The 13,874-nt window shown below is 34.0% G+C and overlaps 1 protein-coding gene across 1 annotated transcript; it reads right to left on the bottom strand.

Moving 5' to 3' along the window:
• Positions 1–7,009: 7,009 nt before the first annotated feature.
• On the bottom strand, positions 7,010–13,302 carry SPMIP10 (sperm microtubule inner protein 10). Its single transcript, XM_074281967.1, has 3 exons — positions 13,147–13,302; positions 12,310–12,418; positions 7,010–7,283 (listed from the first exon to the last, which is right to left on the bottom strand). The coding sequence occupies exons 1-3, from the start codon at positions 13,227–13,229 to the stop codon at positions 7,074–7,076; spliced, it is 402 nt and encodes a 133-aa protein (XP_074138068.1). The 5' UTR covers positions 13,230–13,302; the 3' UTR covers positions 7,010–7,073.
• Positions 13,303–13,874: the final 572 nt, after the last annotated feature.

Raw genomic sequence — 13,874 nt, 5'->3', positions numbered from 1 at the left:
AAACAAACAAAACAAATTCTTTTTTCTAATTCATTCTGTATCTGCTTCCATTTATTGATGAATTCATCCCATTCACATTCATAGTTATGGTTATTATGTATTTCCCTTCATCCCATTTTCTTATTTCTTCTTTTTTCTTTCCATCTTTTTATTCTGTCCTTTTTTACAAGAATTTTATTTCTGACCACTGCCTTCTCCAATCTAGCTTTCCTCCTATTGGTTCTCTTCCCCAACCCCCATCTCTTTCTACCTTACTTTTTTTTTTCTATTAGGTAAATTACATTACTATGAATAATTTCTCTATATTGAACTAATACTGAAGTGATGTTCAAGCATAGTCCTCCACCATTTTCTCCTCCACATAAAAACACTTTCTTGTGTGCTTTTTATGTGATAAATATTTTTCCATTCTACTTTTCCCTTTACTCTTCTCCAAGAGCATTCCTCTTTCTTACCTTTTCATTTTTTAAATTTTGTTTTGGATATCATCCCAACATAATTGATGCAAACCCATTCCATGAAGCCATTAACTTTCATTGGCTCAATTCTAATTTTTAAGGAATTATTTTCCTTAGTGAGCTTTTGTAGCTGCTTTCCCATTTCTCCTCGTTAGCTTTTTGTATTTCCTTTTGCATCACTTTAATTTTTCTTCCCAATTTTCCCCCTTACTTGATTTGCAAAGTCCATTTTGAGCTCTTCCATAGCCTGAGGCCAATTCTAATTTTTTTTAAATTTTTATTTAATCATTTATTTATTTATTTTAGGCTTTGGATATAGGAGCTTTGACTTTGTTGTCATTTTCTGAGTGTGTTTCTTCCTTGTAATTATAGTAACTTTCTATGGTCAGAATCTTTTTCTGTTTGTTCATTTTCCTAGCCTATGACTTGGGCTTTTTAACTCTTTGTTGAAGTACGGTTCTGTTTCCAGTGTGTTTTGTGCAGCTTTAGGGGTTTAGTTTTTATAGAGATCTTTTTAAAGACTGTACTGTGGGCCAGCACTGATATGTAAACCTGAGTATGAGCAAAGCAACAGAGTCTTGCCATAGTGCCAATAAAAATGTTCCTGCAATCTCCCTCTGACTATCTGTTCTGGCCCCTCCTATTTCTGGGCTGAGATCTCCAGAAGCTGTTATTTTTGCTGCCATGGTCACCATCATGCTCCTATGGTGATTGCTGCCATTGTGGTCATGATTGCTCCTCCTACAGCAACACTGCTGCTGCTCCGTTTCAGTGGCTCCCAAAGCCCAATTCTGGGCTGGCAAACATTTCTTGCTGAGTTGTCCTAGGCCTCTGTGGGCTTAGAGATCTGGAGGCCACTGCTACTCCCTGTTTTTTGGGGGAGTAGTGCTGTGTTAATGAGGCCTGCACTGAGATTGCACTCCAAATCCACACTGAAGCTACAGACCCCTCCTGCCAACGTTCAGCTGGAAAATTGTTCCATTCCATCTTTTTTGAGTTATGATGTTTTAAAATTTGTTTAGAGTTATTATGTAAAGGTTTTTGGAGGGCTTTAGGGGAGAATTCAAGCAAATCCCTATTTTCACAAAGCCATCTTGCCCCTGCCTTAAAAAAAAAAAAAACAAAATTCTTAGGAGTTACATGTATCATATTTCCATATGGGAATGTAAACAGTTTAACTTTATTGAAACTCTTATAATTATTCTTTCATGTTTATCTTGGAGACAAATGATTGTTTCTCTCATATTAATAACCATTTATTAAATTAAGTTTTTTCCTTTCTATTTTGTCATTCAAAGCCTGATTTCTCTAGAACATTTCTGACTTTGCCCCAAAATTTACTCCACCCAAACCACTATATCTAGGTAGAATTCTTACTCCACAATCATTCATTGTTCATTGACTTGATGGAAGATAAAGTCTTTTAGATAGATTGCCCAAGACAGGGTGGTATGAAGGAAAGGACCTATATATATATAGAAAAAAAAATTTATAGCAGCTCTTTCCCCGGGGTCAAAGAATTGAAAAATGAGGGTTCATCTACGAATTGGGGAATGGCTGAATAAATTGTGGTATGTAATTGTGATGGAATTTTGTTATAAGAAATGATAAGCATCCTGACGAAGGATGCTCTCAGAAAAACTTGGACAAAATTCTATCAACTTATGCAAAGTGAAATGTACTAAATACAAAGAGCAGCAATATTGTAAGATGATCAGCTGTAAATGATTTTGCTATTCTCAATAATACAATAATCTGGGACAACTCTGAAGGAATTTTAAAAATTCAGAGAAAAACTGATTGTATATGAATACAGATCAAAATACACACACACATACATATACACTTTATATTTCTTGAGATTATTTTTTTTGGGGGGGGGGTGAGGAAAGATCTGTTCCCAACATGAACTTTTATAGAATTATTCTACATGACTTCATATATGTCCTCTCAATGGGGTGGTGGAGCTGGGGAGGAAGGAAGGGAGAGAATCTGAATCTTAGTTTTAAAAACAAATGTTAAAAAAAATTTTTTTTTACATGTAATTGGAGAAAATAAAATCTTAAAAAAAAATACAGGATGGTATGGCTTGAGATAAGTTTTTCTTTGTCTATTAGTAACATATCACCAGCCCCTCATTAGAATAAACACTTCTCATTATAATATTCATTCTTTCATTAATTGCTAACCAATCTGAGTTTATTTCCACCTATTCTTCCATTCTTCCTATTCTTCCATTCTTCCAATTTTTCCATTCATCCATTCTTCCAAAGGCATAGGACAAAATGATTGTTAATTATCCAGAAATTATGTCTCTTGGACTTTTCATACATCACACCTTTTTTATGCTTCTTTTATGTCTTGTATAAAACTGGTAAAATTTCTATTCAATTCTGGTCTTTTCCTTAGAAGCTTGAAAGTCCTCTATTTCATTAAATATCCATTTTCCTCCTGAAAAATTATGCTCAGTTTTGCTAGATAGGTTATTCTTGGTTTTAGTCTTAAGTTCTTTTTCTTTTTGGAATATCATATTTCAAGCCCTCCACTCCTATAATGTGGAAATTATGGCTCCGTGATATTTGATTTTTTTTTCTTTCTGGTTAATTGATTTTGGCTATAATATCCTTGAGAGTTTTCATTTGGGGATCTCTTTCAGGAGGTGATCATTTGATTCATTCAGCTTCTATTTTACCCTCTGGATCTAAAATATTTGGAAAGTTTCTCTTTATAATTTCTTGAAATATGATGTCTAGGCTCTTAATTTGATCATGGTTTTCAGATAGTCCTGTAATTTTTAAATTGCATCTTAATTTATTTTCCAGGTCAATTGTTTTTCCAATAAAGTATTCCACATTTTATTTTTTCATTCTTTTGATTTTTTTTTTTTATGTCTTATAGTCATTAGTTTTCTTTTATTCAATTCTATGTTTTAAGAAATTATTTTGTTTAATGAATTTTTGCCCCTTTTATCCCCATTTGGCTAATTCTGTTTTTTAAGGAGTATATTCTTCAGTGAATTATTGTAACTCTTTTTCCATTTGGCCTATTTTACTTTTTAAGGAGTTCTTTTCTTTAGGGAATTTTTCTGCTTCTTTTATCAATAGGCAAATTCAAATTTTTAAGATGTTATTTTCTTTAGTATTTTTGTGCTCTGCTACCAAACTATTTTCTTTTCATAATTTTCTTATATCACTCATTTCACTTACCAATTTTTTCTTCTACTACTTTTTTTTTCCTTTAATGTTTTCGGGAATTCTTATTCAGCTTGGGTCCAAGTATTTTTCTTTGAGGCTTTGTTTGTAGTTGTTTTCACATTGTTTTTTTTTTTTTGTTTTTTTTTCAGTTGATGTCTTGGTCTTCCTATGGTCAAGTGCCTTTGTTGTTGTTTGCTCATTTTAAAAATCTATTGGACTGAATTTTATGTAAAAGTTGGGATAGGGAAGTACTGTCCCAACCTTTGGGCTTTTTCATATTGCTATTTCCAGAGCTGTTTCTGAGGCACTATAAGTTTTTTTGTTAACTTCCAAGGGATATGATTCTAAGAGAAGTATGATCACTATTCCTCTGGACCACATTTTGGTCCTTACTTGGACCACTTCAAAAATAAAACTCTAGCATTGTTTGTCTTAAAACTGCAATCAAAGCCCCTTCTCCTTTGTGACTGACTCCCTGGTCTTTCTCTCTACTTTGGAATTGTGACTCAGAACTGTATATACTCAATACAGGTAGCAACAGTTGTACCTAGTGCCAGCAAAGACTCTCCTGTAATCTCTCTCCTCTTTCTCTCTCTCTCTCTCTCTATTTCTCTCTTAAAAACATTTTTATAAAAGTCATGTTGTAGGGAAAAAAAACAACATATCTCTCTCCCATCCCCCAAAAAACCCTCAAGAAAAATAAAGTTTAAAAAAAAGCAGTGTGCTTCAATCTGTTTTCAAATACTATCAGTTCTTTCTCTAGGTATGGATAGCATTTTTCATCAGAAGTCCTTCGTAGTTGTCTTGAATTTGTTGAAAATTGCAAAGTCATTCACAGCTGATGATCACAACATTGCTATTATTTTGTACATAGAACATTTCATTCTGTTTGAGTTCATGCAGAATTTTCTGGGTTTTTCTGAGACCATCCTGCTCACTATTTCTCATTGAATAATAATATTCCATCATAATCACATACCATAATTTATTCAGCCATTACCCATAGACCTTTCTTGCTGACCAAAGCAGTCTTCAACTGGAAAATGTTACACTCATCCACTTTTGGTGTGCTGTTTTTCCAAGGCCCTTTCGCCCTACTCAAATACTTTTCCTGCTGACCTTCCAAGTCATCTTTGGTGTCTCTGTGCTGATAAGTCTAGAAACCACCAGTATTGTCACTGATTCAGAGGCCCCCAAATCTGCTCTTGCCTTGCTGTTGGTTCAACTGTCATGCCTTGAGCTGGGATTGCATGCTGGACTCCCAGCCTGGTGCCATAGACCTTTCTTGCTGACCAAAGCAGTCTTCAACTGGAAAATGTTACACTCATCTTTTTGTGTTTTGATGATCTAAAATTTGTTTAGAGTCTTAATCTCTTTTTGATCATTTGTCTTGAGCCCTTACCTTCTCTAAAAACCTTGGGATTCCGAGATTTTATTTCTTCTAAGCTCAAGATGATCAGGAAAGAAAAGAGTTTCTGGTAAAGTCTCTCTGGAAAGAGCCAGGAAGAGACTCAAAAGAATTCAATAGTGGGGCTAATGGCAATGGCACATGGGGAAACTCTTGGAAATTTGGAAGTCTTTTGAAATTTTAAAATTTAAACTTAAATTTTGAAACTTTAGCCTTTTCCTTTCCAGAGCTTGCGGCTCAGTTTATTAAAAGAATCCAGTACAGGGCAGCTGGATGGCACAGTGGATAGAGCACCAGCCCTGAAGTCAGGAGGACTCGAGTTCAAATCTAGTCTCAGACCTACTTAACACTTCCTAGCTGTGTAACCCTGGGCAAGTCACTTAATCCCAATTGCCTCAGGAAAAAACAAAAACAAAAACAAAAACAACAAAACAACAAAAAAACCCAAAAGGATCCTGTACAGAGTGATTGAATTCTAGCTTCTTGCTTTAAAATTATGCTAATACACTAAATCTCTCTCTCACCACCTTTCTTCCCTTGCCCTCTCCTCCCACAGGCATATTTGTAATAAATTTTAAAAGTACAAGGTAGAGCTTTAATCAGTGAGATTTTTTTTCTTATATGCCTACAGAATTAATCTCATTTTATAGACACATTAGTGTACTCCCTACAGATAGCAGAAAACAAAAAACCCCAAGAGATAATATAAACTGAAAGAATAAGCCAAAGAAAAGACTTTACAAATTCATGGAAGGCAGAATCAGAAGAGGCTATTAGGAAAAATACATTTTGGCTTATATTTCTAATATATGAAGTTGATATGATCTAGTATGACATTCTCAAATTTGACAATCTTTTACTTCTTTAGAAGCTAGATTTCTCTATGATTATAGAAACAAGTAGGTCTTGCTAAATGTAACTCAATGTCAGAAAATCCTTCATGATGTTCTAGTACACTGATTTATGGAAATGTTTGTAATTCCACCTTGTTATGAACCAGAACTGTGAACTTAAAACAAAGGATTCTTACAAGGTACTAAGTCACTGGAATTGATAGAGACAATAGTTATCTAATTTAGCATGGTTCAGTATGATTGATTTAATCCTATAAGGAGATGTTATGGGCCAGAACTTGAAACTAGGTACTAAGTGAAATTGAGGAGACAATGGTTAAATCTAGTTTAGCATTGATTTAATCCTACAACAAATAATGGTTTCCTAGTGGTATGATTGATGTATACTCAGTGTGGGGCATATAAGCTAGAAGCTCACAGAGCCAGAAAGGACAAGTGCACTAGAAGCTCTCTGAAGCTGAGACAGATTCAGTCCATTGTCCACCTTTGTGGTGTCTGCAGGCTGAAGCACAAACCTTTGGAGTCGAGGAGATTCAGAAGCCAGAGAACGTAGACAGAAGCTCAAGCTCTCGGAACCAAGGAGAGAGAGAGACCTTCAGAAAACTAGCTGAGCCCCAAATGACAAGGAGAGGACTTTGAAAGAGATAATAAAGGATTTGGACTTTAACCCCTGGCTATTTGTGTGGTGGTTCCTAAATTGAAATGAAGGCTGCTCCCAGATGAAAACCTCAACAGAGATTACATTTTAGAGAGAATATTACACTACCTACCATCCATAGTTTGAGGTCTAGGTACAGTGAAGTCAGGGTAAAAGAATAATAGCTCTTAAGAGTGTTCACCCCAACCCATAAAACATTTTGAATTTGTGAGGAAGTAGGGACGGGGAATAAAACTCCCAGGAAGGGAGGGGGACATGTAAATGCTTTAGGCTAATAGGCTTTATGAAGTTTTATTTATCTATTTAAAAGTGAGAGAGATACTACATGAAGCAATGTAGTCTCCCACCTCAAGCAATGCATAAGTTAATAAAATAGCTAATTATGAAGACATACTAGGAAATATCAACAAAAATTAAAATATGACACAAAAAGCAGATTGATTTGCACACTACAATTTTATTCTTTTTTATTTGAACACTACAAGTTCATTCTCCCTTTTTTCATATCATTTGCCGCCTGTATCCCTGAGAAATAACAGTGCTTTGGTATTTGGAAAGAGGAGAATGTAAAGGCATATCAGCCATTTTTATATGGGGAGAAGTTTTCTTTAAAACAGTTTCTCGATCTTCCCCATGGCAAAGTCTCTCACTGTGTTCCAGAAACAGACTTTCTTCCAAAGGACCAGCATAGATCCCACCCAGCTGTGCATGCTGAGGAAAGAAACAACAGGTTTATACAAATGACCACTTGCTTTGTATACCAAAAATTTCTAGAAATGTATATTTAGAATTGAAAGATATCTTAAGAGATCAGCTAGTAGAATCTATACTGAAGTAGGAATGTCTACTTCCAACTGATTGAATTTCTATACTTATGGTAGCCTGTTTCACTTCTGGACAAATTTAATTATGAGTAAGTTTTCCCTTTTATTAAGAAGAAATCTACTTTTCATGTATTATTGATCCTAGTTTTGTCCTTTAAAATTAAGCAGAACAAGTCTAATCTTTCCTTCCATATGGTGGTCTTCCAAATACTTGAATATTATAGTCTTCCCCCCATGTCTTCTTCCTTCAAATACACTAACATTTAGCATGGTACTCTTAACAGTATATACAATACAAGTTTAAAAATGTAGGTATTGTGCTCTTCAACACAATTAGTATTGCTTCTATTTCCAAAAATTACCATATGTGGAGGGCTTGAATATCAAAGTAGAGATAAAGATAGAAATAACTTTTGTATCCCATCTTTGTTTATACTTGTCCATTGAATATATCAATGGCATCTCAAACATTTTATGTTCAAAATGATCAAAGGATCAAAGATCTAGAGCTGCAAAGGATCTCAGATAGCTTCTAGGCCAGCTCTTAAGAGTAAACTGGAGCCCAGGGAGATTTGAGTTCAAAAGTGATAATTATCAGAAATGGAATTTAAACCAAATATTGTAACCCCAGAAACAATGCTCTTTTGTCTCTTATAAAATATTTTCTCAGAACTCATTTTTACCCCCATCTACCTTTCTAATTCTCCTACATTTTTCAAGGTTACCATTATCTATCCAATCACCTAGATTCATAAACTTGATGTCATTCTCACTTCTTCCTCTCTTTCTCAGCCTACATATCCAATCAGCAGCTAAATCTTGTTTATTCTGCTCTTGAGACACCTTTTGGTTGAGAAGGAACCAGCATACCTAGAAGCTGTGGAGCAGGAACCCTATTGGCTGTGGACACTTGCAGGAGGGTAGAGCTTTTGGTTTGGAGTCCCAGGTCACTACCTACCTGAAGTGAAGGTAGAGGCAAGATCCTCTCCTACCCCAGGGTTAGAGATGCTTACACTAGTAGTACTCATTAAAAAAAAAAAAATACAAACCCACAAACAAGCAATGAATAAAGAACACAACCATAAGAACCTTACTATGAAAATAAAGAAGATGGAGGTTCATCTTCAGAGGAGGATAGTGAAGTAAAGAAACCACCTTCTAACCAAAAAAATAACTTTAAATAAACACATGTCCATAAATAATTTATAGAAGAACTAAAAAAAAACCCTTCAAAAAAAAAAAAAACCCTTCAAAAATCAGAGAGATTGAAGAAAAACTTAAGAGAAAAAAAATCCAAAAAACCTAAGATGATTATGGGGAAAAAAAGTCAACCAACTTGAGAATGAGATAGTTTTAAATAAGAAAATAATTTTTTGAAAATTGGAATTGTGCAAGGGGAAGCCATAAGAGATCAAGAAATAATAAAACAAAATATAAAGAATGAAAAAATAAAACATAATGTGAAATATTTTTTAAGAAAAACAACAGATCTTAAAAACAGATGAAGAGGAAATGTAAGAATGGGATTACCTGAAAGCTGTGACCAAAAAAAAGAACCTTGACACAATAATTCAAGAAATAATCAAGGAAAATTGCCTTGGAATAGAACACAGGGGTTAAAGTATAAATAATTTTTAAAATCCACTAATCACCACCTCAAAGAGATCCTACATATAAAACATATAAAAATATTATTGCCAAATTTCAAAACTTCCAAATCAAAGAGAAAATTTTAGAAGAAACAACAAAAAAATTCAAATATGCTAGAGCTACTATTAGAATTATACAGGATTTTATCCACAGATATAATAGAAGATCACAGGTTCTGGAATAATATATACTGGCAATCAAAAGAACTAGCCCCGTGCCAAAAATATATACTATTGAAAGAAAAAAAAGGTGAATATTCAATGAAGTAGCAGACTTTCAGGACTTTGTCTCAACTAAACCTGAACTTAATATAAAATTTAACATATAAGCACTAACATTAAAGATTAATTTCAAGGGACTCAATGTGGACAGATTGTTTATATTTTTTGCATGGAAGTATATATCCCATGTTTAAGATTGACATCAATATTTGAGTAGGTCAAATGAAAGATTAGGGCAGAGTTGAGTTAATTATTTAAGAAAAGGTAAAAATAGTAATTATGTTATACAAATGAAATGCAGAGAAGAATAGAAACACAGGAAGAATAGAGGGGGGAGGAAAGCTGGTAGTTCTGAAAACCTACTTACATCCCAAATGGGTTAAATAGGAAACACTACACACACACACACACACACACACACACACACACACACATATGTATTTATGTATGTGTATATGCTCTGAAAGTTATAGCATCCTCCAAAAGCTATAAAGAAATAAGGGAAGAGGGAATAGCATAAGGTAGAGTATAGAAGGATGTATAGATTTATGGCACTAGGATAAGGTATATAGATTAATAAAGGGATAAATGAGTCGAATAAGGTGGGGTACACAAGGGTATTTAGATTAATGTGAGTGGGATAACTTTTGTTGAGAGGGAAGGAAAGGAAGGAAGGAGAAAATAGAGAAGAATCCATGGATTGGGAGAGATTAACCAATAACAAGGTAAATTAAGGAGTAGAATTAAAGTAGAAGAGTTAGCAAGGATAGGAAATAAGAGATACACAAAAACAGTAACAAGGATATACACAAAGACAGTAACAAGGATCAGGAGTAGAATTTAATGGAAATTTTAAAAAGGGAGGGTTAGTAATAGTTGATCTCAGAAAAAGCCAAACATAAAGATAGAATAACAAGAGAAATCTGCATTATAGTCAGCCATATTATTGTTTTAGATGCATATTTACATATGGTCAAATGTGTCTGTATGTTTGTATGTATATAGATATATGTATTGAGGGACTGTGAGTGGAAAAAAATATGTATATATGAATATATCCATGTTTAACTGTAGCCTCCTGGGGGAGATAGGGAAAAAAAAGAATAAAGTAAAAAGAAAATGTGGGGTAGTTAGGTGGTGCAATGAATAGACTACCAGTGTTAGAATCAGGAATCCTGAGTTCAAATCTGGCTTCTGACACTTAACACTTCCTAGCTGTAAGATCCTGGGTAAGTCACTTAACCCCAATTGCCTTGCCAAAAAAAAAAAAAAAAAAAAAAAAAAAAAAAGTCCTAAACCACTATTGATTAAAGAAATACAAATTAAGACTACTCTGAAGTTCTATTCCATACTACTCAAGATTGGCTAAGATGATAGCAAAAGATAATGATAAATATTGGAGATGTGGGAAAACTGGGACATTACTGTATTGTTGATGAAGTTGCGAACTTATCCAATCATTTTGGGGAGCAATTTGGAACTATATCCAAAGGACTATAAGACAGCATACCTTTTGATCCAGCAGTCTCACTACTAAGTCTGTGTCCCAAAGAGATCATAAAAGAGAAAAAAGGATCCACATGTGCAGAGATATTTTTAGCAGCACTTTTGTATTCGAAAGGAACTGGAAAATGAGTGGGATGCCCATTAATTGGTAATGGCTGAATAAGTTATAATATATGTATTAATGGAATATCATTGTTCTATAAGAAATGATGATTAGGCTCATTAATGAAAAGCTTGTAAAGAATTATGTGAATTGATGGTTAGTGAAGCAAGCAAAACCAAGAGAACATTGTACACAGTAACAAGATTATGTAATGATCAACTATGATGGATTAGACTTTTCTTACCAATGCAGTGATTCTAGAAAGTTCCAATTAGACTTAGTAGGGAAATTGCCATCTACATTCAGAGATGAATCTATGGAGACTGAATATGGATTGAAGCATAGTATTTTCACCTTTTTTTCTTTCTAGTTTTTTCCCCTTTTGGTCTGATTTTTCTTGTATAACTTGACATATTTGTTTAAATTTGTTTAAAAGAAGTATACATATTTAATCTATATCAGACTGCTTGCTATCTTGGGGAGGGGGAAGGTAAGGCAGGAAGAAAGAAAACTTTGGAGCATAAAGTCTTTCAAAAATGAATGCTGAAAACTCTTAAGTGTATTTGAAAAAGTAAAATACTGTTGAGAAAAAGAATTTAGCCTGCTGCTAATAATGTAATAAAATCTTTGCCTCTTGAATTGGAGGTCTAAATCTACAAATTCTCTTGAATTATCTTATGACACTGGCCTGGAATCTCAATATTTTGGGGTTAATCTTCTAAACCCCAAAATTTGCACACTATCTGTAGTTCATGGCTGGAGTACTCTATCTTCTCACCTCCACCTCTTGAAACTTGTAGTTGCCTTCAAATTTCAGCTTAAATGCTAATAAAACTAGGGTTTGGATTTAATCTCTGATGTGAGCATCTAATCTTGAGCAAGTCTCTTAACCCCCCAGATTATTTCAGTTTCCTTAAATGTAAAGATTAAGAAATTAGATTAAATGGCCTCTGAAGTCCCTTTTCAGTCCAGCTCTGTGATCCATTCTATAGAACACCTTTCCTCCCCTTGTTGTTTGTGATTTCTGCTTCTCTCCCTGCCCCAGCAGGGGCAAGAACTTATTTTTGTCATTGTACTCCCAGTGCCAAGCAGAGGGCCTTGGCATATAATAAGTACTTAATAAATACTATTGAATTGATTAAATTGTTCCTTCTTCCATTTACTTATACAAATTAAAACGTTTAATAGAGTTACTAGTATATGAGAATGCACCTTAGATCATTACAAGAGCTCAAGTATTGAAATATGGATAAATAATTCTATGTCTACACATTCCATTTGAATATATAAACCAGATATATAATAATTATGTAACTATATAATTAAATATATGTATATGTGTTTGTGTATAAGTATGTACACACACACTCTTCAAACATATAGATATATATACACATAACATATACTTATGTGTGTATGTCGTGTATAAATACCTTTAGATGAACTTTTCTGAATTTCATGTCTTGTTTCCAGTTCATCACATAACGCCTGGGAATTAGCCCTTGTTTCAAAGAAAATCTTGGCAAGTGGATCCGGTTAGGCCTGAAGAAGAAAGAGAAAAAAGAACATCTAGAGAATTAAATGCACTGAAATATGTCCTAAGGTTCAGTGAAACTGATGGCAAATGTCTGATCTTTGTTATATTACAACCACCCAGTTTGGGGTTTGGGGGGCAAGTAAGGCACATAAAAGAAAATAAAGGAAAAGAAGCTGCTTCTAGATGGTACCTTGAAAAAAAAAAAAAGACCTAATTCTTATGTGCTAAAAATAGATTCAATGAAATAGTTACCTGCTACATTCTATCACAAGGTAGAGGAGACTGAGCTTCTCCTGAAGGATATTATCTTTTCACCTTAAAAATTGCCTTTGATGTGTTTAAACCAATGTTATTTGGGGCAAAATCATGGGGGAGGAGCAGTGAACTCAGAAGGAAGTGAATGTCTTAATTTTCCCTGGGTCCTCCACTCTATATCACAAATTTAATTCCTTTAAGATAAAGAATTTTAATTACCTAAATGTAATTCCTCCCCTTTCCCAAAGGAAGCCATAACATTCCCCAAAAAAGCCTTAATCTAGTTTCTATATAATCCATAGAGCTTGGGATAATTAATTCTTGGTATTCTTTGAATATTTTCTCTCACTACTTCAGAAGTAATGTCTTTTGCGTTAGATGCTCAAAGAGTCATCAAACTGTTCCCTAATTTATTTTAGACATTTTCTCTGTTCTTTTCAAGGACAATCTCATTCTAACAGTTCCCTTATTTTCTCACCATTTCTCAAATTCATCCTTTTTATCACAGGAAATAAAAGGTGTAAAGGATTCTTTTGCTTCTTCTGTCGAAGGAGCGTCCATCACTAGATGTCCTCTAGAGCAAAGTCCCAACAGTAACTGACTAAAAAGATCTTTGCTCACTGATACATTCTCTTTGTGATAAAATTGGAGTTCCTGATGGAATAATGGGATTTCTGTTTCCATGGCAATTGTTATCCAGCCCAATAGCAACAGAATTGTAGAGTTTCAAGTTCTAAGATATCCTTTCCAGAGCAAGGATGGGATGGGATTTTATAGTATAGGATGAAAAAAATAAGACATTTGTATGAATTGTTCTAATACAAGTTCAAATATGATAAGTACTAAAATTTGGTTGAAAAACTGTCTTACTTTCCCTTTTCTCAGACACTCAAATCATTCTAAGACATAGTAGGGAAGGGGAATGTGCTTGATAAATAACAAAATATTGTATGATTGGTAAATAGTGACTTGTGTACAGTTACTTTTGCTCTCTTATTTGACCTTCAATTTTTCATTTATATTAATGAGTTTTTCCTCGTTTTGCTTTGGTTTTGTTTGGGATTCTCTGGAGCAGTGGTAAGCTAGCTACTTCATAATGTTAAGATATATTTTAAGTAGTAAAGCATTGGCTTTAGCTCCTTTTTCCTTTGTTCTAGTAAAGTGCAGAAATGATACATTTGTTTTTTCTATTATTTTTAGATATAT

This window comes from Sminthopsis crassicaudata, chromosome 1 (assembly GCF_048593235.1).
Source record: "Sminthopsis crassicaudata isolate SCR6 chromosome 1, ASM4859323v1, whole genome shotgun sequence".
Classification (NCBI taxonomy): Eukaryota; Metazoa; Chordata; class Mammalia; order Dasyuromorphia; family Dasyuridae; genus Sminthopsis; species Sminthopsis crassicaudata.
This window is presented reverse-complemented; position numbering and strand designations above follow the sequence as displayed.